This window comes from Astatotilapia calliptera, chromosome 2, assembly GCF_964374335.1.
Source record: "Astatotilapia calliptera chromosome 2, fAstCal68.1, whole genome shotgun sequence".
In the NCBI taxonomy this organism is placed as follows: domain Eukaryota; kingdom Metazoa; phylum Chordata; class Actinopteri; order Cichliformes; family Cichlidae; genus Astatotilapia; species Astatotilapia calliptera.
The window spans coordinates 15491874-15512689 of NC_137423.1; the positions used below are offsets into that span (position 1 = coordinate 15491874).

The 20816-nt window shown below is 40.6% G+C and overlaps 1 protein-coding gene across 4 annotated transcripts; it reads left to right on the forward strand.

Moving 5' to 3' along the window:
- The first annotated feature begins 1388 nt into the window (after window positions 1–1388).
- Window positions 1389–19215, forward strand: slitrk2 (SLIT and NTRK-like family, member 2). 4 transcript variants are annotated; one of them, XM_080305694.1, is made up of 5 exons: window positions 1389–15108; window positions 16979–17141; window positions 17399–17557; window positions 17881–17976; window positions 18387–19215. In XM_080305694.1, exon 1 carries the CDS (start codon window positions 2453–2455, stop codon window positions 5144–5146), a length of 2694 nt encoding a protein of 897 aa, XP_080161820.1. In that variant the 5' UTR covers window positions 1389–2452; the 3' UTR covers window positions 5147–15108; window positions 16979–17141; window positions 17399–17557; window positions 17881–17976; window positions 18387–19215. The 4 variants fall into 4 exon arrangements, with proteins under 4 accessions (XP_080161820.1, XP_080161818.1, XP_080161813.1 ...); XM_080305692.1 differs by having other exon boundaries at window positions 16979–17094; XM_080305687.1 differs by having other exon boundaries at window positions 16979–17062.
- Window positions 19216–20816: the final 1601 nt, after the last annotated feature.

Below are 20816 nucleotides of genomic sequence, written 5' to 3' on the forward strand. Positions count from 1 at the left end.
TTTTTATGGGACAGTTATTTTCTGTTATTTCACGGTCGTATTTTGGCGCCCCAGTTGCCGGAATATTACCGTTGTTTTAAGATGTTTTTTTTTAACAGTGTACAGAGGTCTGTGCATCCCTTCATGGATATGCCTCCCCAGACCATCCCTGACCAACCACGAAACCAGACATGGTGCATGATATTAAAGGCAGCATAACCTTCTCCATGGCTTTTCGAAAACATTTCACATCTATCACATGTGCTCAGGGTAAACCTGCTCTCATGTATGAAAAGCACAGGACTCCAGTGGTGGACTTGCCAATTCAGGTATTCTATGGCAAATGCCAGTCAGACTCCACAATGCCAGGCAGTGAGTACAGGGCCCACTGGGAGACCTAGGGCTCTCGGGAAGTCTGTGCCAACAGGAACAGGATGAATAAAAATGAAACAAAGGAGCAGACAAAGGTCCTGCTGATGGGTTAAGGACATTCTATGGCCATGTTCAGCACTCCCAGAGTTTAAAAAAAACTGTCAGAAAAGAAGGGGAATAAAGAACGGCAGTGGTCCCCACCTGTAAAAGCATTCCTGTTTTGGCAGTTGTTCGTTAAGTTTATTTTATGTTAATTGGTGTTAATTTCATTAACACCAAAGCAACTGAAACTGATTAATAGTCCCTCTATGATATAACTGAACAGATCAATATCCCAGAAGTTTCACTTGCTTGACGCTGTACTCTGATTAAAAATTGTTCCTTTAAATGTTTTATATTAATCTCTAATGGGCTCTGTTAATTTGAATAATTTCAATTTTTATCTGAGTTTACTTCTTCCTGACATTAATAGCATCTCTGTACAGTAAAGGGGTGTGTGAACATGAAAGCGACATACGACAAAAGAAAAGTAACAGTGAGAAAATCATGAGACACATGGAGATTGTAAAGAGGCCTTTCCTGCCTCCTAGTGGTGTCATGGGTAACATATACATATCTTCAAAAAAGAAAGCTACAAACGAATCTTCTCGCGATAGACAAAATGATTTCTGTAATTCAGTTTCTGTATTACTCCATTTACACTTTTTGCACGTTTTGCACCTGCAAAACGTGCAAAAAGTGTACACCGTATTACACCGTGTATTACAAATGCAATACACCATCATTGCATTTGTATTTTCTGCAGTATGGGTAAGAATGTGCTGAATGCACTTTAAATTGTTACAATTGTGGCTTTTAAGTGATATTGTGTAACAGCTTCCAGTTTGAACTTACTTTGAAAAGTAATCTTAAGCTTTAGAGAGCAGACCCCCCCAACTTCCATTTCTAAAACCACACACACACTGATAAACTTATAGCATCCCTTATTTCTAGCTAAAATTTTCTCCTTGTTTGCAGAGACAGGAGTAGAATTCGCATTCACTTTGGGAAAAGATAAGTTTGCTATGCGGTCGGAGTCAATAAAAAAGACGTATCGTTTTGCGGGCTGCTGGTTTCCTTCTCAGCCCGTGTGTGTGTGTGTTGACTGTGTAGGTGACGTAACGGCCCCATGGGTTCCTTCCTCTCTCTCTCAAACACACACGAACGCAGTCGGGCAGCAGCAGCAGCAGACGCTCAGTGCTGCTCTCAGTGTGCGGAGCGGAGGAGGAGGACAGCACAGGCTGTAGTTATGTCTCAGCTCCGGGAATATTTCTCTCCTGTACTTCTCTTTCAATCACAGCGCTGCTTTTTCTCCTGTTTTCTTTCTGCGAACTCACTTTTGCCCTCCTCTTTTCTTTAAAAGGGAAAACGAAGAAAAAGAAAGAAGGTTATAAGGACGGCCAGTAGTGCGTCATGGTGCATCTTTGCGCAATTTTTTATGGATCTTTTTTTTTAAGTGCTTTTTCCTGCCTGGACTATAATGGAGCGCCTCTTCTGCGTGGAGTGGAAACGAGGCAGCGTTTCGCGGCCACTGTCTCCCTGTGAATATTTGGCTGCAGCTGCTGCTGATCTGCGTGAAACCGCTGAATAAATCGGAGCTCTCTTGAAGGAAAAAGAGGGTTACAGTAAGCGGCTTTTTTTTCTCTGCCTCTGACAATGTGCCAAGTTCATCCAACAAGCAGGATCCCGGCGATTCGCGGTGGTTTGTATCTTTTGCTTGTCAAGGATAGATTACATTTGTGAGGGATTTAAAACAGTTTTTGGAAATCATTGTGAAGGTCAATGGAAAGATTTGCGCATCCCCTGTGCGTCACGGTCCCATTTTTTATACCAAATAACGGCGGTGCGCCTTTTCCCCCCGCGCGCCTCTGAGCTTGTATGAGCGCCTGTTTGTGTCCGTGTGAGCGCCTCTACCTCCTTTTTTCTCCCCTCTCTCCCTACAGTGAGGACTCACTCCCAGTTTTTTTTCTTTTTTTTCCCACCCCCATATCTTCCATCCCAGGCTCGTGCAGCAAACTTAAATGCTGGATCTATATTTCAGCGACCTTTCCTGGCTGTAAAAATGCTGAGCGGCGTCCTCTTGCTGAGCGTCCTCACGGTCACCAGCCTGTCACCGTCCGAAACGGAGAGCCGCAAAACTTCAGCCTCCAAAGATATCTGCAAGACGCGCTGCGTCTGCGAAGAGCGAGAGAACATCCTGAACATCAACTGCGAGAATAAAGGATTTACCACCGTCAGCCAGTTTCAGGCGCCTCCCAATAAAATCTCCCAGCTTTTTCTGAACGGAAACTTCCTGTCACGGCTCAGCGCAAATGAGTTCGTCAATTACGGCAATGTCACCTCGCTGCATCTTGGAAATAATGGCTTGCAGGAGATCCGACCGGGTGCTTTTAACGGGCTCCGCTTCCTGAAGCGGCTCCACTTGAACAACAATAACTTGGAGGTGATTAAAGAGGACACGTTTACAGGATTGGAGAGTTTGGAGTATTTACAGGCAGATTATAATTATATCAGTGCCATCGAGCCTGGCGCTTTCAGTAAACTGAACAAGCTCAAAGTGTTGATCCTCAACGACAACCTGCTGTTGTCTCTGCCTCCTAATATCTTCCGCTTTGTGCTCCTCACGCATTTGGATTTACGTGGTAACCGACTGAAGATGCTGCCCTTTGCGGGGGTCCTGGAGCACATAGGTGGCATCATGGAGATTCAGCTAGAGGAGAACCCGTGGAACTGCACCTGTGATCTAATCCCCCTCAAATCCTGGCTGGACACCATCTCTGTGTTTGTGGGGGACATAGTGTGTGAGACGCCATTCAGGCTGCACGGCAAAGACATCACACAGCTCATAAAGCAGGATCTGTGCCCCCGCAGGAACGCAGGGGAGCGTGTTCACCCTGCCTCCGACTCTCATTTTCCAGGGGCCCTGGCCCCGACCTACCACCCTGGTATTAACACCCCCACCCGAGCCCCAAAAGCTTCTCGCCCTCCCAAAATGCGCTACAGACCCACCCCTCGCCTCTCAAAGGACAAACACGTCTTTGGGCCCATAATGGTTTACCAAACACGCTCCCCTGTGCCCATGCTGTGTCCCAGTGTGTGCGTTTGCACGTCACAAAATCCAGAGAGTGGACTGAACATCAATTGCCAAGAGCGGAAGTTACACAACATTACTGAGCTTCACCCCAAGCCCTCCTACCCAAAGAAACTCCACCTCACTGGTAACTATTTACAAATGATTTACAGAACTGATCTGACTGAGTACAGCTCGCTGGAGCTGCTGCATTTAGGGAATAACAGGATAGCAGTGATTCAAGAAGGAGCTTTTGAGAATCTCACAAACCTCAGACGGTTATATCTGAATGGGAATTATATTGAATCACTCTCTCAGTCTCTCTTTGCTGGTCTGCAGTCTCTCCAGTATCTCTATTTGGAATATAACATCATCAAGGAAATTTTACCACAAACATTTAACTCACTTCACAACCTTCAGCTGCTGTTTCTCAACAACAACCTGCTGCGATCCCTCCCTGACAATGTGTTCGGGGGCACCATGCTAACAAGACTCAACCTGCGGAATAATCATTTCTCCTACCTTCCAGTTCGCGGTGTTCTAGACCAGCTGTCTGCATTCATTCAGATCGACCTGCAGGAGAACCCCTGGGACTGCACCTGTGACATCGTCGCCCTCAAAAACTGGATGGAGCTGTCCAGTACCAGCGTGGTGGTTAATGAAATAACCTGTGATTCCCCCTCGAAGCATGCGGGGCGCCTACTGCGCTCCCTTCGCAATGAGGCCATCTGCCCTGAGCCCAGCGAGGTGCCCCCACTGCAGCAGGCACCCCCTACGAAAGCTCCCACATTAAGCAGCCCTCACACTGAAGCCCCCACCCCCTCTTCCTCTTCTTCTTCTCCCACTTCTTCCCCGTCTTCTTCTTTCAGCTCAGTCAGCCCCACTGAATCCCGCCTCCACACCCCTGAGTTACACCCCGAGGTCCCCCTTTCAGTCCTCATACTTGGGCTCCTTGTGGTTTTCATCTTGTCGGTCTGCTTTGGCGCTGGCCTCTTTGTTTTTGTTCTAAAACGGCGCAAAGGGGTCGAACACATCCCCACAGGTGCTAACAACTTAGATCTCAACTCTTTCCAAGTGCAGTATGGCTCCTACGCTCCTGAACCAACCCAAGACAAAAGCTCTGAAAGCCACGTTTATAACTACATTCCCCCACCCGTGGGCTCCATGTGCCAAAACCCCATTTACATGCAGAAGGATGGTGAACAGGTGGCTTATTACCGCAACCTGAAGGAGCTCAGCTTTGGACCTCTGGACACAAAGAAGGACGACATCCTTCACCGCAGCCCAGGGGCCTACACCATCAGCACAGTGGATTTTATGGATAAATCTCCAACGTCATGTGGCTTGGTCACCCCGGAGCCTCCTGAGATGTTGTATCAGAACTTAGGGGAAAGGCCCAACAAAGAACTCCCCACAACGGCAGGCATCCCTCCATTCACCTACAACTTTTGCACTCTGCCTAAGAGACCTTGCATCGTGCCCCCTTATGAGGCTGCCACAGCACGGAGGCACATCAGCAACCAGGACAGGGTGAACAAAACTGTGTTGTATGGCACCCCGAGGAAATACTTTGGGCCCGAACACCCTTCTAAAAATGAGCACCCACTCCTGCTCCCTGGAAAGCTAAAAGCAGAGCCCGACTACCTGGAGGTTCTGGAGAAACAGACTGCCATGAGCCAACTGTAAGATAGTGACAACGGCCGCATTCGTAATAATCACGCTGTTACTGTAATAATAGCCCTCTCTATATATCTATCTTATCTATCTGTGTTCAATCCTACATGACAGACTGGAAGTGAACTGAAGCCTCTGATGATCTTTTTTTCTCTCTCTCTTGCTTTTCTTCTCTCTCTTTTTTCTTTCCAAGATGTATAAAAGAAATATAAGAAGTATATTATTATGCAGGTCTATTTTTTTCTTCTGGAAGGTATAAATTATTTCTTCATTTTTGGAAAAAGGAAATTCTAAAAAAAAAAAGAAAAAGACTTTGATGACAGCAGGTATCCAAAATGGGCAGGACTGTGTACAAAAACTGTATTTTATTTTCCCAGTGACAAAGACAAAAAGAGTTATTCTTTGTAGAAGAGGACTGACATTCCTGTATATATTTTTTAGCCTACACAGATAAATGGTGAGTGTTAAAACCATCAAAGAAAACCTTTTCAACACCCGACAAATGGCGAAATCATACAATACTTATCCCAGAAAGTGCCTTTGCACTCAACTATTTTAGCAACGATGCTCTCTGCAAACTGGAAATGTCCTTTTTTCTTTTTCAAAGTGCTGTATTTTAAAGAAATCTTTATGTAAAATAGAAGATTTATTTGTCCGTTTCAAAAGAAAAAAAAGGAAAAAAATGAACTCGAGACCGGGTGTGAAGTTATATGTTGGTTCCTGCCAGGGAAGACCATATTATTTTGCTATGTGTCTTTGGAGCTGTACAACTTCTAGACAACATTGTATGCTATAGGTGAGCAATACAGTGCGGCAAAGCAGCGCAATTAAATTTTCACTGAAGCACTTTGTCAAGATCCTGAGCTGGGAGTGAATTTTGTTTCCACTGTGCATGATTATTTTTGGATGTGGTGTTACGCTGTGCCGACTGCTGTGTGTGTGTGTGTGTGTTTGTGTGTGTGTGTGTGGTTACAGCCAGAGAAAATGAAAATAGAGCCTGCCTGCAGCTCCTCCTCCTCCTCTCGCACTCACTCTGTCTGTAATGAAATGTGATGGGCCCTCTAATGATTGACGAGATTTCTTTTTTCTTTTTTTTCCTTTTCTCCTGCAGCTGAAAGATATTTGCTGCATTCCTACCAAGCAGCAGATGTCAGTAAATGTCGGCTTCTGCTCAGTCATCATTTGCTTGTCCAGGGAGTTTACAGAGGTGTTGGCGAGTCATGTCCAAGTGACCCCTAAGACATTTTTTTATTTTTATTTTCTTGACTGTCTGACCAGATTTAGCCCAAAGATCTACATGTGTTTCTTAGTGCTCTGGGTCTGGGTTCGGGTTTGCTGGCTGTCTTGCAGATGTACTGAAGTGGAAAAATGGCTAATCATGTCTAAGGCTGTCAGACTATAATCCTGACTGAAAGAGTCAGGATTATAACCTTGATATCAGAGGGCTGAAGAACTGAATATGGTTGAAAAGTGAAATGAGAAAAGTTGTCATTGTAAAACAAAGCTTGGATCAATTCTTTCAACCTTGAATTGTGTCTATGGGGAAGTTTTCTGTAGATTAAAGCTTGAAAAAGAAATAGTGGATAGTCAAATTAGCCATGTACTGCACACCAGGCAGATTTTAGAGCAGGGGAAAACTGGGTTAAATTTTCTACAGACATGATGGTTTAGACTTTTAGATCATACCTAGCTATATTTTCTGTGTTTGTAGAGCAAACAAATGCAGCATTTGATCAACCTTTGTTTGTCTTTGAGATGGCAATCATCATACAGCTACTCATCATGTACAAACCAGTACTAATGGTGCTTTAAAAAATAGAATATTGTTATATATATATCTACATATAAATGATTCTTTCTATTTCATGGTAAAATTTGCTTGAGACTGTCTCACTCAATATATATATTAATGATGTTAGTTTGGAGACGCATGCTCGTATTTTTGAAACACCAACATGTGATGCACGTATCTCTCAGACTTTAAGTTTTGAACCAACTTTAGCCTTTATTTAATTCTTTCTAATGTGCAGAAAAGATTTTCAACCAAATTTAGACATAAAGGAACGCTTCTTTAGAGGTCACGACTAGATTTATCCCTAAAATCAACATCCATGCACTTTGAGGGCTTGGTGGACAGGATTTGTAGCAATGTGGCAGAAGAAGGCGACCTCTATTTTCCCTTTGTGACTCAATATACTTGATGACTTCTTTTTCTAAACATCTTTTCACTTTATAGCCTCATAACATCACCTGGTGGCTGGCAAATCACAGGGGTAGAGTTAGGGTTGGACTGCATTCTTGGCAGTTTAGAAGACATTATCTTCTGATTCTCTTACATACATTTTGACCTTATACATCTTGTGTCAGGAAATTTCTTTTTGGGTATTGCAAATAGGTGAAACTTGCACATAAAGAAGTCAATGTAAACCAGCTCCAGGTCTCAACAGGTCACCAGCAATCATGTGGATGTTAAGAGTTTAACCAGATGTCAGTGTTTTGTAGTTGTCTAGCAAAGCTGCCTTTTAAAGTTATTTTTAAGAACCTTTTGCAAGGTGGGACCTCCTTTGTGGCTAACTTAGCCATTCAACACTTCCTTGAAAATCCATCCCCAGTGTGGGTCACTACAAGGTTCAGTTTTTTCTTCAGCAGGGTCAAGGGTTTGTCCAAATATCTCTTAAGTGCTGCTTGTACTGTCAGAAAAGAAACCAGCTGGACTTGAGGGAGGTATGTAAATAGAGAATGTGGCTTTTTCTTTTAACAACTGCTCCTTCTTAAGCATTTTAATCTTGCAGGAGAGAAGAACTGTCATTAATGTTGCAATTAGAAGTAGTAGGTAGCCCCTTGTGAGTAAGCAGTAAAAGGAAACTTGAAATAGAGGGCAGGCTGCAGTATGCAGAGAGCTGACAACATTTCTCCACATGTAATGCCAGCTATTTGGGTTCTACTTGGCTACTTTGTGAACTTTGCATTGAGTAGAATTGTTCTCATGGTGGGGGTACCATTTCGAGGAGCAGTAAAAGAAAATGTGCTGCACAGCATTAAGAGGTCTGATTTTCCATGACAGCAAGCTGCTGTTGGAAAATGACTGCTGTTTGTGTCATCCCCCCTCTACACTTTTTGGCCTGTCCTCCTCTCGTTCCCAGGCGTGCGACATGGATGAACTCTGCAGGCCACTCTAATGCTAATTCTGTTTTCTGCTCTTCAAGTCCTACCCAAGTTGACATTGGCTCTTTGTATTCTGTGTGAATGGCCTTCCAGCAGCCGAATTCTTCTCTTCCCCCACTTCTTCCTTTTTTATGTCCCTGGCTTGCTGCCCTCCTTCACCTCCTCCTCTGTCTTTTGTCCTTGTTTTCCTGCCTCTGCTGGATAACTCCAGGCTATTGTGTTGCTGTCCAGGGTGCTGAAATGTTGTCGGTAACAGGGCCTCGTTCCAATCTGATGGCTAGGACCTGCAGAGAGTCTCACGCCAAGGAGATGAGTACGTTTATACTCCATTTCATTGAAACGGTTGTATTTTCCAGTGTTCTTTTTTTTTGTCTGTTTTAATTCAGTTAGAAATCCTTGCTCTAAAATAGGTCTGCTTAAGCTTAAAGGCATTGGGCGAGCCGTGCATATTGCATATGTACGGCTACATGTGCTGCTTTGAACTTTTGTGGTTTGCTACAAGATGATCTGGTTGCACTGAATCATATGAGAAACTATAGTTTAGAAAAAAACACCTTTCAAATGGAAAGCAGATTTTCAGATCTTTTTACCACATCTCCCAGTCGTTCAATGACAGAACTATGGACTTTCTTTTTTTGCTAATCTTGTATGCTTGATGTCTTCATTTTTATGGTGAACCTATGTCACTTTCTTTTTTGTTCACCAATCAGTTGTTGGCCCTCGTATGGCACCAGTTCCACAGGTCTGTGCTGTTGACTTTTGAATGATGTAAGGCGTCTTTATAACCTGTGCATAGGATGAATTCTTACAACAATTCTCTTTGTAGCTACACAAATGGACTCAAACATGTGACCATGAATCAAATATCAGCTGGCTGCAGCTTTCAACAGTAGTTTTGTCAGAACATTAGTGCTCTGCTCAGACGCACACAGACCTGCAGGTTCGGCCCTCCTGGTCCTCTCCTGAACCTCCAGAGCATAACCGTGATGTTCACCATCAACATAAGCTGGTGGAGTTTGAGTTCATCCAGATGCAGAAAAAGAGACTGATTGGAGAAACAGCTGCATAAAATCTAGGACTACCACAACAGCAATCTGGTCAATAAACCTGCCAGTTGGGAAAATGACAAGAAAGTCCTGGGTTGGCTTGTTACCAGTGACTGAACTTTCAAAATAATGATACCAAAACCAAAACCAAAAATGGTCATTTACTATATGAGTTAATATACCTGGGCTAAAGAACAAGATCATCATAGTTCAACATTTATCCCAGCAAAAGTAAATGAACTGGTACATAAATAGTGCTTTTCTACTTTATTTGAGCGCTCAAAGCACTTTCTTATTTCAAGCCTCATTCACACAAGTGCTTTTTACCCAACATTCACACACTCACACACGAGAATTACATCAACTGGCCATAATTATCTATTTGTCCAATGAGAGTTGAGCTACTTACATCACTGGACCATTGGAATGCAAAGTTTCCGTATTAGTTTTGTAAACTAATATTAGCAGGCAGGAGCCTGACTTTCTCTCAGTAGGCAGTGTTTTGAAATAATATGGTTTGCAGCCAGTTCCTGAGCAAGCACACTGCAACCCTGAACAGGTAATAATAATAAAACAAAGCTCTCTCTTTTTAATGTTGTTCTGCTATTCCCACTGAAACACCTCATTTACTCCAAATCCTCACATTTTCTCAACCCGTTCCCCTGTCTTTCTTCTTCCTCCCTCTCTTGCTCATGGCCCCTTAACTTTTCTTTTTTGAGACAGCGTATCGAGTTGCTTTCATCCACGGTTTCTGGTGCAAAGGTGCACGGCGTGCGAGAGGGTAGGGGAATGCTGCGGTAAGCAAAGCTGTGAATGCTGTCATGCGGGCTTCCTTTTTAACAAGCTTCACCATTTCAGCTGCCGCGTGAATGGGAGGGGAGAAGCAAGAGAGAGGGAGAGAGAGGGAGAGAGAGGGAGTGCTGTTCATTCCTCTCCTTTTCTGAAAATGGAGTGATTTTCCTTCCTTGGGCACAATAGGTCCTCTGTGTCTTTTTAGTAGCTGTGAAGGAAAGAGAGGGAATGCTAGCACGCGGACATGAACACACACACACACGCAAATACACACACACACACACACACACACACACACACACACACACACACACACACACACACACACAGAGGGGATAGAAAGGAGGGTTGGAACATGTGCAGCCTTGCACACCAATGAGGAAGCTTTTTCCCCAGAACACTCTCCTCTCTTATCTTGCAGCTCTGGGACTACTGTGTGTGTGTGTGTGTGTGTGTGTGTGTGTGTGTGTGTGTGTGTGTGTGTGTGTGTGTGTGTGTGTGTGAGAGAGAGAGACAGAGAGAGAGAGTGTATTCATATATTCATATATGCCAGGAGTGAACATCAGTAATTTTTTTTATGTTTCTGTGCAATTCAAATGTATAAACAGGTATTTGAAATTCTCACTCTCACTCTCCCTGCCTCTCACTCTCTGTCTGCCTGCCTCTCTCGCCCCTCATCTCACTCTGCCCCCTTGTCTCTTTCAGTGATATGATAGAAGACTATAAATTGGTATTCCTATAGTGCGGCTCAATGAGTGGATAAGCGATTCAGAGATGACTTTGAAGCATAAGGGCTGCTGCTTTGAGTTGATTTATAATAGGCATTTCAGTGGGACTTTTCTGTATCTGTGTGTGCACACGTGTGTGTGTGTTTACTTTTTTTTCCTTTTCTCAACTTTTGTGCATGACTTCTGCTTTCACATACAGTATATGTATGTAAATGCAATCCATTTGGTTTTCCTACTCTGTTTGTGTGTGTGTGTGTGTGTGTGTGTGTGTGTGTGTGTGTGTGTGTGTGTGTGTGTAGCCCTTCTCCATCAGTCTGTTTAGCCATTCCACTTTACTTGTACTCAATAGTGTTCACGTTATCCTCTGCTGTCATTTGTCATTCACAGATTTGTGCCTTAATTTGAGTTACAGTACCATCGTTTCACTTCTTGTTTTTTTTTTTAATGTCGCCCTCCCCAATGCCTCGAGCTCTGAAGTTACCGGGGAGTCATATTTAGGTGAGGTGGATAGTGGGGAGGTGATTTATTTAATCTCTTCCATTTTAAAATGTGTAAAAGAGCGACATTAGTGCTGAGCCTGAAGCATTTGTAGCTGAAGTATAGATCCAGCTCTGCTCAGAGGTGCCTCAGTTGGGACTACAGATGAGACACAGATAGCAGGAAGATTGCTGTGCCATTTTTCTGCTGCTTCTCATGGACTTATGTGAAATCAGGGCATTTTTGTGATTTGCTTGTGAGCGCATTACACGGGGTTTGTTTCTGTTTTACACTTTAATACTTTTCTACCTGTTGAGGTACAAAGGCTTGCCACTGGTCTTGCACCTTCTGAGGTACACTTAATGAACCCCACAAACAGGGGGTACACATTTGTAGCTTATGGAGTTTGTAACATCAGGTGAGAATTTTGTAGCTTAATGTAGCAATAGAAAAAAGATTCCTTGCCATGCAGGGGATGCATTAAGCTGCTTCATATACAGTATTTGATAGTGTTTTTCTGGTCATATTGATCTGTGCGAACATGCATGTGTCAAACTTGTCAAATTGTATTAATAGATTTCCATTTATCTTAAATAAATTTGAAACAATAACCTTATGAGATCTAAGTACTCCTAAATCAAACTGCGTGTTATCAGATTATAACATTTGTGGGTTTTTAAAAAAAAAAATGTTCTCCTAAGAATTTACAATCAGGGGACAGAAGAGGCCAAAATCATCACTGGTATTGACCCAAACCATACCATATTTTTCTGTTGTAGAGGAAGGTGAAAAGGGATCTCTGGTAAAAAAAAAATGTGAATAGTTTTTGAGGTGTGTCAGTTTGTGAAAACTTTGGAGGACAATTTAATAAAAATAAGTTCATAAGTTGCATCTTTCAATTGCAGTGTTAGAGTAAGTCATTGATGACTTACCCCAACTGCAGTTTTGCCCAAGTAAAACATAACATAAGTGTTATTATTCCACGTGTTTTGTATCATATTCCTAAAAATATTCAGCAAAGGTAATCCTTTGTACTTAGGTTACTGGGAGTTAAAGTGTGGTCAGCAGAGATGGGCAGTAACGCGTTACTTGTAACGCGTTGCCTGTAATCTGATTACTTTTTTCGAGTAACGAGTAAAGTAAGGGATTACTATTGCAAAAACGGTAATTAGATTACCGTTACTTTCCCGTAGGAACGCTGCGTTACTGCGTTACTAAAACCGTGATTTTTTGCGAGAATGTCTCACGACAGTGACGTAAGCGAGTGCGCCGTTCGTGACAACAGCTGTGTGCAGATCAACAATGGATCACATATCGACTGTGGGAGAGAGTATGAGCGTGCAGCGTGGAAGTACTGACCTTACTTTGAGTTTGATTCCATAAAAAGTGACAAAAACATTAGCGTCCGTTGTGCGTGGGAAGAAAACTTCTTTTTACAGCAAAAAAAAGCCCTAAACTTCCAAGCAAGCACCGAGAGCGCAACGACGTAATGGGAAACTCACAGAGACACTGCCGTATCCTTCCACTGACCGCTGCACACCTGCACCAGGGTAAACCTCCGCCTACTGCAGTCCTGCTTTACAGGTGAAAATAGAGCAACAGGACCGCTTAGTCTTTGACTTTATTTATGTTCTGCTGTGTTTTACTTGCATCTATTTGAAAGAGTGAGTGTAAACAAACAAAATATTTTATGTGCTGGAATGTGCAGAAAATAGGTTTAAATGTTAAACTAATTTATTCAACTCAGAGAATGTTGCATATAATTAAATTTTTGCTTGATGCATAAAGTTAAAAGATTAAAACTAATAAAACAAGTTTTAAAAAGAGACTTTTCCATTTGATTACATTTTGTATGATGGATTATGTAGAAAAAGTAGAATTGGGCTGAAAGATATATCGCTTTATCACCTCTTCAGGTTGTAAATCGTGTTTTTAAAAAGTAACTAAGTAACTAAGTAATTAATTACTTTTGAAAATAAGTAATCAGTAAAGTAACGGGATTACTTTTTGGGGGAAGTAATCAGTACTTAGTTACTGATTACTTTTTCAAGTAACTTGACCAACACTGGTGGTCAGACAGGAAGACTTGTCTGAACACATACAGGAAGCACTTTTTTAAAAAACTTTTTCTGTTATCTACTGTCAATATGATATTTTTACTTTGAGTCCAATGGTAAAAAAACTAAAATGGGATGGATGTTAAGAATTATCAATCAAGTAAATGCCATTGACACAGTGAGCAATAGAAGATCTGTTAGTTCAGCTTGATAAACTGAGTCAGCATGTTGAAGTCGGGTAAAAATGCAGCCACTTCATATCTGGCCTCAGGTCTCATTTAACATTTCAAACAGGTTCAATCAGCTCAGATCTGAAAGGCACACTATTGTTGCGGTTCAAGTCTCGGTCTTAGAAAACACTTCCATGAAAGCCACTAAAATGTTGCTCTGTCTTAACTCAGGGGGTCTCAGTCTTTGCTTCATTTTTTCTCAGTTACTTTGTTTTTAAGTGAGTAGATTCACATGTAATCCAGTCATCTGGGAATGTCAGCAACAGATTTAAAATGCTCTAACACTCTGTTAACTGGAAGACTAAATTACCTTTATCAACCTAAAATAAGTTCTTATTCAGTGGAAGGACCTGTCTGACTTTTTTAATGACTGTCATCTGGTGTGTGTATGTAGTGAATGTGAACAGTTTTGAAAAAGAACTTCTTCAAGCAAGCAATGTGACATGTGTGCTCAAGACTAACTACTTTAGAAAGCATTAACATTGCTCAGTCTTAGCAACTTAAACAGGCACTTGTATATTCAATGTTAGCAGACTCGAGCCTGCTTTTGTAATTTCTAGAGGGAGCTGCAGTGTGCTGAGCATTCTTCAGTAAAACAGCCAAGAGCAGAGGCATCGCAGTTAACCAAGCAGGAGGGAGACATGCTCTGAATGCAAGGCACAGCCCACTGAGGTGGTTACATGTTATCAAAGTGTAATTACCTTGTTCACATGTAATTACAGAGCCTGATTAAATCCTAATGGAGCCATGATTGCCCTTGATTAGATTATTGATTTGCAGTGTTTTAAAGGCAGTGAGTACACAGCCATGTTAACAGCTGTCTGGCTTAGAGTGTTTTAATGGTTACTGATCATCTTAAGTTGGTTTTAATACTAACAGTAGTTTATATGTAATGAGAATGATATAACATGCCTTGTTTGTTGGGGGTGTAAACTTTATATATTGGACTTTAATAAAAATCTCAAAGAGGTTGAAGTCACTGAGGATTTTCAGATTTATACAATAGATCCATCTACTACACTGTAAAAACGATAACTAGCAATTGTTGATTTCACTAAAGTTTTTAAATTAAACTGACTTAGAAATAAAACTTTCCTTTACAACCTAAAAAAGCTTGTCTACCCAACAAATTTCTTTCATTGTTGTCCTAACTAAGATTTTCTAGACAGCATAACAAAGATTATCAACTTTTGAGCAGAGTTTCTGAGTCAAGTTGGGAACCAGTGGGAAACCCCGTAGATGACTGGCACATGTGGTCTGAACAAGTTTGAACTAAACCAAACGGACTTTCAACTGAGCCTGAGCAGACCTGAGCTGTGTGATAGTGGTTTACCATGTGTTCTAGACTAAAAACCTCCTAAGAAAATTTGAACCATCGTGGCTAGATTTGGATGTAAAATGCAATTTTTCGACCATTGAGGATTTTCACTTCTGCAGTTTTGGACAGGTGCTGGAGCTGCCGACCATTTACCCTAGCAGGTAAGCTAACTACATGTGTTATTAAGATTTTCTATAAGCGCCTAGGCTGCATCCTCCTGAGGACCCGGGAGGATGGAACTAGTAAAACACTGAAAAAGGCCAACTATAGCATTTTTAAGTTATCTAAGTGACTTAATTGACCCCCCCCCCCCCCCCCCTTGGCTAGCTATCGAGCTGGTGGGTAACAGACGTCTCCGAAAGCGTCGGAGCACTTTTGCAAGTATATGTTATCTTAATAAACTGAACAGATATTAGCAATTTACACAGCTACATTAACGCCTGAAAATATCTTAAAAGTTTATTTTGTGACCCAGAAAGAGTAATATTAAAACTAATTCCACAGATAGAATTTGCACATGCGCAATAAGGATCGGGGAGTCCGAGCCGTAACTTTTTTCTCTCGTTTTTTTTCTACATTATATTGAAATGTTTCAATATTGCAAACATTTTAAGAGATGCTTATTATAAGGAGGACGTATTTCTCGGACGCATTTAGAGGAGTCCACTATGAATTTGGGCAGCCTTCGTCGCGCCGCTGTGTCGTAATCGGGCTACAAGCAGCCTCTGAAGGTTTTAGCTCAGAGAAAGACTTCAGTAGATTCATTGCTGGACATCTCTATAATGACTTTACTGTGAAATGGGAAAATGTTGTATTTTGTTTCTTTCGAAGGCAAAAAAAAGAAGATGTTTACTTTATAATAAACTTATTAGTTATCTTAGCTAAATTTTATTTTCACAAATGCAAATACAGTAACAAAAAACCTAATTTTAAACATTACTATAATGATGTTTTATGTTACATAAAATTGATTAGTGGATCACTTAACAAAAAGGCTATGAAAACTATTACCATTTGTAGTAATTACAAATTATTTGAATGTATGTAATTCTTTGTATTACACCCCCTGGCATATGTTAATTTTGTTCTGATTGTATACATGTTCTGTATACTGTTTCTTAATAAAGTTTAATATTTAAAAAAAAAAAAAAAGGTTTTAGCTCAGAGTAGTGGCCAGCGCAAAAAGTAATGTTTAATGTTAAACACTCTGAAATTCAGACAGACATCACTAAATGACGGTATCTCACACTGGCTTTTTACAGCACTTCTGCCATGGTAAAACTTATTAGCTTATTACCCGTTTTGTAACCAGTTTCAATGTTATCTTTGCATGAAAACGTTATGTTAACCTTGACAACAAACTGGGCCAAGCACGCGTTGTCATGGAGACTCTTTCATGGGTCGGTGTAGGATATGTGCGCCAATTATATGACAGTGATATAAGTAATTTGCATATTGTCTAATATTGTTTTTTCACTTTTTCAATAGTCACCGTTTATCCGGTGCAGCACTGTTACTTTAAAGTAATGTTTAAAGCTGACTTGACAGTTTGTCAGCTGGTGTAAGATTGCCTAATGTACTGTAAGTTAATGTCACACGCAAATTAAAGTTGTACTTCATGCTCTGTATTATAAGATTGCTACATTTTCAGAGCTTTTTACATAATGGGGAAGGAGACAATATTAAAGGAATGATTGTGTGTTGTTGATGTATACTGTGTTACAGTTAATATTAATTTTTCTATAGTTATTGCATTTTTTTTATCATAGTAACAAAAAAATGTTTGAATTCGAGCTTGCATTTATGTTACATGTCATGTATGTTATCAATCATATACTTGATATAGTAGACAAGTGGTCATATGTAAGTTAATATGATTCCTTACATATTTTTTTCATGATGTCTCTGGTTTTGGCTTGTTGATGTATTCAGCTCCTGCATCTATGGATTCCTTCTGTGTGTTAGATATGGATGTTTTATCCCATTGCAAAAGTGCTTTTGGCAAAATTGACTATGTCTCTTGTGTTTCAGAGTTCATGCAGTGCCGATTTTGCAAATTCACAAGCTCCAGTCAAGAGACTCTTGTGAAACATTTCCGCCTTCATCACGGACAAGGTGCACATTGGCCATGCATTCACACAGACTTTGTATGTGTATTTAAAACACCTGGAGCATTACGATCACACCTCTCAAGGTCACACTCAATAGTAAAAATCCACAAAAATTCCACATTTCAGTGTGAACATAATATATATTTGCATATTGATACTGTTTTTTGTGGAGGGTGTTTCTATTCCTGTGCAAAATGTGTATTCATGAGAGATTTTTGAAGTAGGTTTTGCGGTTGATAACACAGTCAGGCATATAACATGGTGCAGACTGTACAAGGCAGCTACCCAGAAATTTTCTGTGCTGAATAAATGGCAATATTTTGGTTATTGTCTTGTTTAGATATCTGAAGAATTTCATCGGATCACAAGCAAAGACCTCCTGGGGACGTTCAATGCATCCCTGGACAAATTTGTGCCTGGCCTGCTGAAACTATACCGGTCTAAGAAGGGAGCTCTTGGTGAGGAGATGGAAGACATCTTGGATAAACTTGATGAACAGGTAAGTGCTCCTTTACCTGACATTTTTAGAAGAGAGTATACCTTTGTCATAACAGAAAAAAATGTTGGCTTCAGCCAAAACACATGAATGGAAATGAATGTCATCAGTCATTACTTTGTTTTTATTTGGCGGTATTTTATTTAATTTGTAAAAAGAAAGTAAAATTGTTAAAATGGTGTTTTGTTTTTTTAAGTTTTACATGTTGCTGGGCCTGATCTGTATTTTATTTTCATTACTATAAGAGTTCTGATTTTGCATTGTGTGTAGGTACACCACGTTACTATACTAATTTAAATGTCTGTTTTCCACTGAATACTCTTTAGACATCTGACATTGTGTCCCACCAAAAGACAGCAGCACTGAGAGGCCTGCCCATTTTCCTCGGAGAGGATGCAACACAGGTTTTCCTGAAGTGCTTAGTAAGTACAAAAAAGTAATGCAAGAAAAACTAGTTGCTATGAGATGTTTTTAAAAGATGATTTAATCCAAAATGGAAATGTACACTTCCTCAGTGCAGTCCAGATAATTTTATGGTGAGGATTGCAGTTGTCATAACTCTCGCTGCTTTTTTTTCTGCTGAGGAGCACCTGGGCATTGTTAGCGGGTGTTCAACAGCAGAAAATATTTTTGTACAAAACTCATCACAAGGTTGGTTGGTGAAAGATATTGTGCCGTTAATTAAAGGAAAATAATCTTTTTCTTTTTAAAACCTCCATGAGTCAAATGAGCATCATGGTATAGAGGTTAAAGTTAAGATCTTTAGAAATGTATTTTGTCTTTAATTTTTCTTAGCTTTCAATAATTCATATTTTACTTTTCTTCTCTTCAGGACACTGACATTTTGGAACCAGTGTTGAACGGTGCATCAGTTGCCATCCTCACCATCCTGCAAGATGACGATGCCGATACGTCTGTGCGAGAACATGCTGTTGTGTTGGAAGGGGACATCGTGCTACATAACATTCCAGACCTCTCTACTGCCTTGGCATACCTCTTTGGCCTTCTGTATGCCCTCAACATTGATTATCCAAAGCAGATGAGTTTACCTTTGAAGCAATTCAGGGCATCTTTTTTGAACTCGGTGGCTCTCGATGCTCACAGCGCATAAGGTCTCTAAAAACAAAGCTTTTGCTGTGACTGTTAACGGGGAAGCCAGACATGAGTTTAACTTGTTCTTAAACATGTTCAAGTGCATTGTAGAGTCATGTAAAAAAACAAAACAAAACCCAGTAGTTCAACCCATTTCCCTCTATATAATCGTTCATTTTACCTGATAGTTCACTGTTCATTGATGGTAACATTTCTAATAACTTTTGACTTCTGTAGTTCATCATAGTGAGCCCATGTAAAATGTCAATGTCTGGGTACAAAGGCAATTGTTTGTTGCACTACCCTATTTAGTGTGCAATAGTTAAGTTAAGCTTTTACAGGACAGTCAGGGTGTGAACGTGAATGACTAAGCTGCTGGACACTTTTCTTTTTTTCTGGACTCTGGAATTTTAATGTCTCTGCTGGGGTGCTCAAAGCACCCTAAAGAAACTGGCAACACGTTTTTTTCTGTTTGTTTGCTTTTTTACAGAAATTCACCCCACTGCCCATGACCTTCTGAAATATACTGAAAGCACTGTTGAAAAAAATAAATACGTTTTTACATAACATTCAGTTGTGCTTTGTTTTATTCTATATCTGTTTGAGTGTTTTTTCAAGTACGATAACAGCATACATTTTTCTTTATTAATATTGGTAAATTTTCAACTCACTGGAGTAAGAATTGTATGATTATTCAACAAGAATATCTGTGTTTGGTGAATTTAGGAATACATGGCCTTGGAGGGAATGATTGTATGTTAATTCAACAGGAATATCTTTGTTTGGTGAAGGCAGAAATACATGGCATTGAAACCAGAATTTCTTTGTTAGACTTACAGGATTATCCTAATTAGGTGAACAAGTAGATCCAAGTTGGCAGAACATGAAAATATTAGTTAAGTCAACTACAGTTGGCAGAAGTTGAGAAAACTCAAAAATCTCTTGCATCATGTTGCCTTGAAATTTTAAGTTTTCTCAACTTTTTCTTTTTTACAGTGTAGGCGACTGAGGGGCAGCACTGGTAGTACCAAATGTTTTTCTTTTGTTTGTTTGCTTTGTTTTATTTTATTCTTTATTGTAAATTTAGTAACTGCCTGGCTGTTGCTGAGGAGGTAGAGCAGGTCATCTACTAATCGGAAAGCTGGTGGTTCAATCCCTGGCTGCTCCGGTGTGCATGCCAAATATCCTTGGGCATCAATTGCAGTGTGAATGCTAGACAGTAAGCACAGAAAAAAGTGTTTGCAAGAATGGGTGAATGAGGCATGTTGTATAAAGTGCTTTGAGTGCTAAGAATCAGTCCATTTACCAAAACCCCTTGTGACAAAGTCACTACAATTTTACACCTAAGAAGGTTAAGACAGTAGAGCAAGCTACAAAAAAGGCACATGGCCATGCAACTGTTGTATGTGTAAACAAGTAACTCTGTAAATGTAGAATTTGTCAGGGGAGCTGTTTGACCCTTTTTCTGACCCTGCAGTAACAAATCGCTGTATTTATGGACCTGTGTGTCCAAATTTAGACACACAGGTCCATTGTTTTTGCTTTTTTTTTACTTTATCGCACGATTTTAAATGACATTCAGAGCTACCTGGAGAGCTTGTTTACACTAAAATGATATTTCTGTTGTTTAAGGACTTTATACTGTACCTACCCTGGATATATTCGTGGTAGGTATATGGTTTCTCGTGTGTTGTGCTAAACGACACAAAAAAACACTCCCTCACCTAGTCAGAGGGGTATGACAGAGTTGTATTCGACAGTGGGTTTTATCAGCTGCTCTTTGTTCTGAGTGTCTTCAGGCAGTGATGTTGTGTATATGACACTGACTGCAGCAGCTGATTTCTAGATTGATAAAAAAAATGTTGAGCTTGTCTGTGTAAAGGGTTGAATGTCAGAAGTGTTTGAAGCAGTGAGGCAGATTGTGTTCCTCTGCAGTCTCAGGTCTCTGTTTGTCTGTGGTGTGTTAGCTGATTGTATTCTAACAGGATCCTGTGGGGAAAAAAATCATTCTTAAAATTCACATTTGACTTTAGAGGTGACAGTAAGAGTTCAGTGGACAGGATGATGTGTTAAAAAAGATACATAGAAACATATGGAAAGATACCAGTGACTAAATAACGGACACTGGTATACTGGATGCTGCTTTTCTGGAGATGAAAAGGTTGTGGCA

Bases quoted from the DNA above. Each gene is read 5' to 3' on its own strand.
- slitrk2 (XM_080305694.1), top strand. From the start codon at position 2,453: ATGCTGAGCGGCGTCCTCTTGCTGAGCGTCCTCACGGTCACCAGCCTG.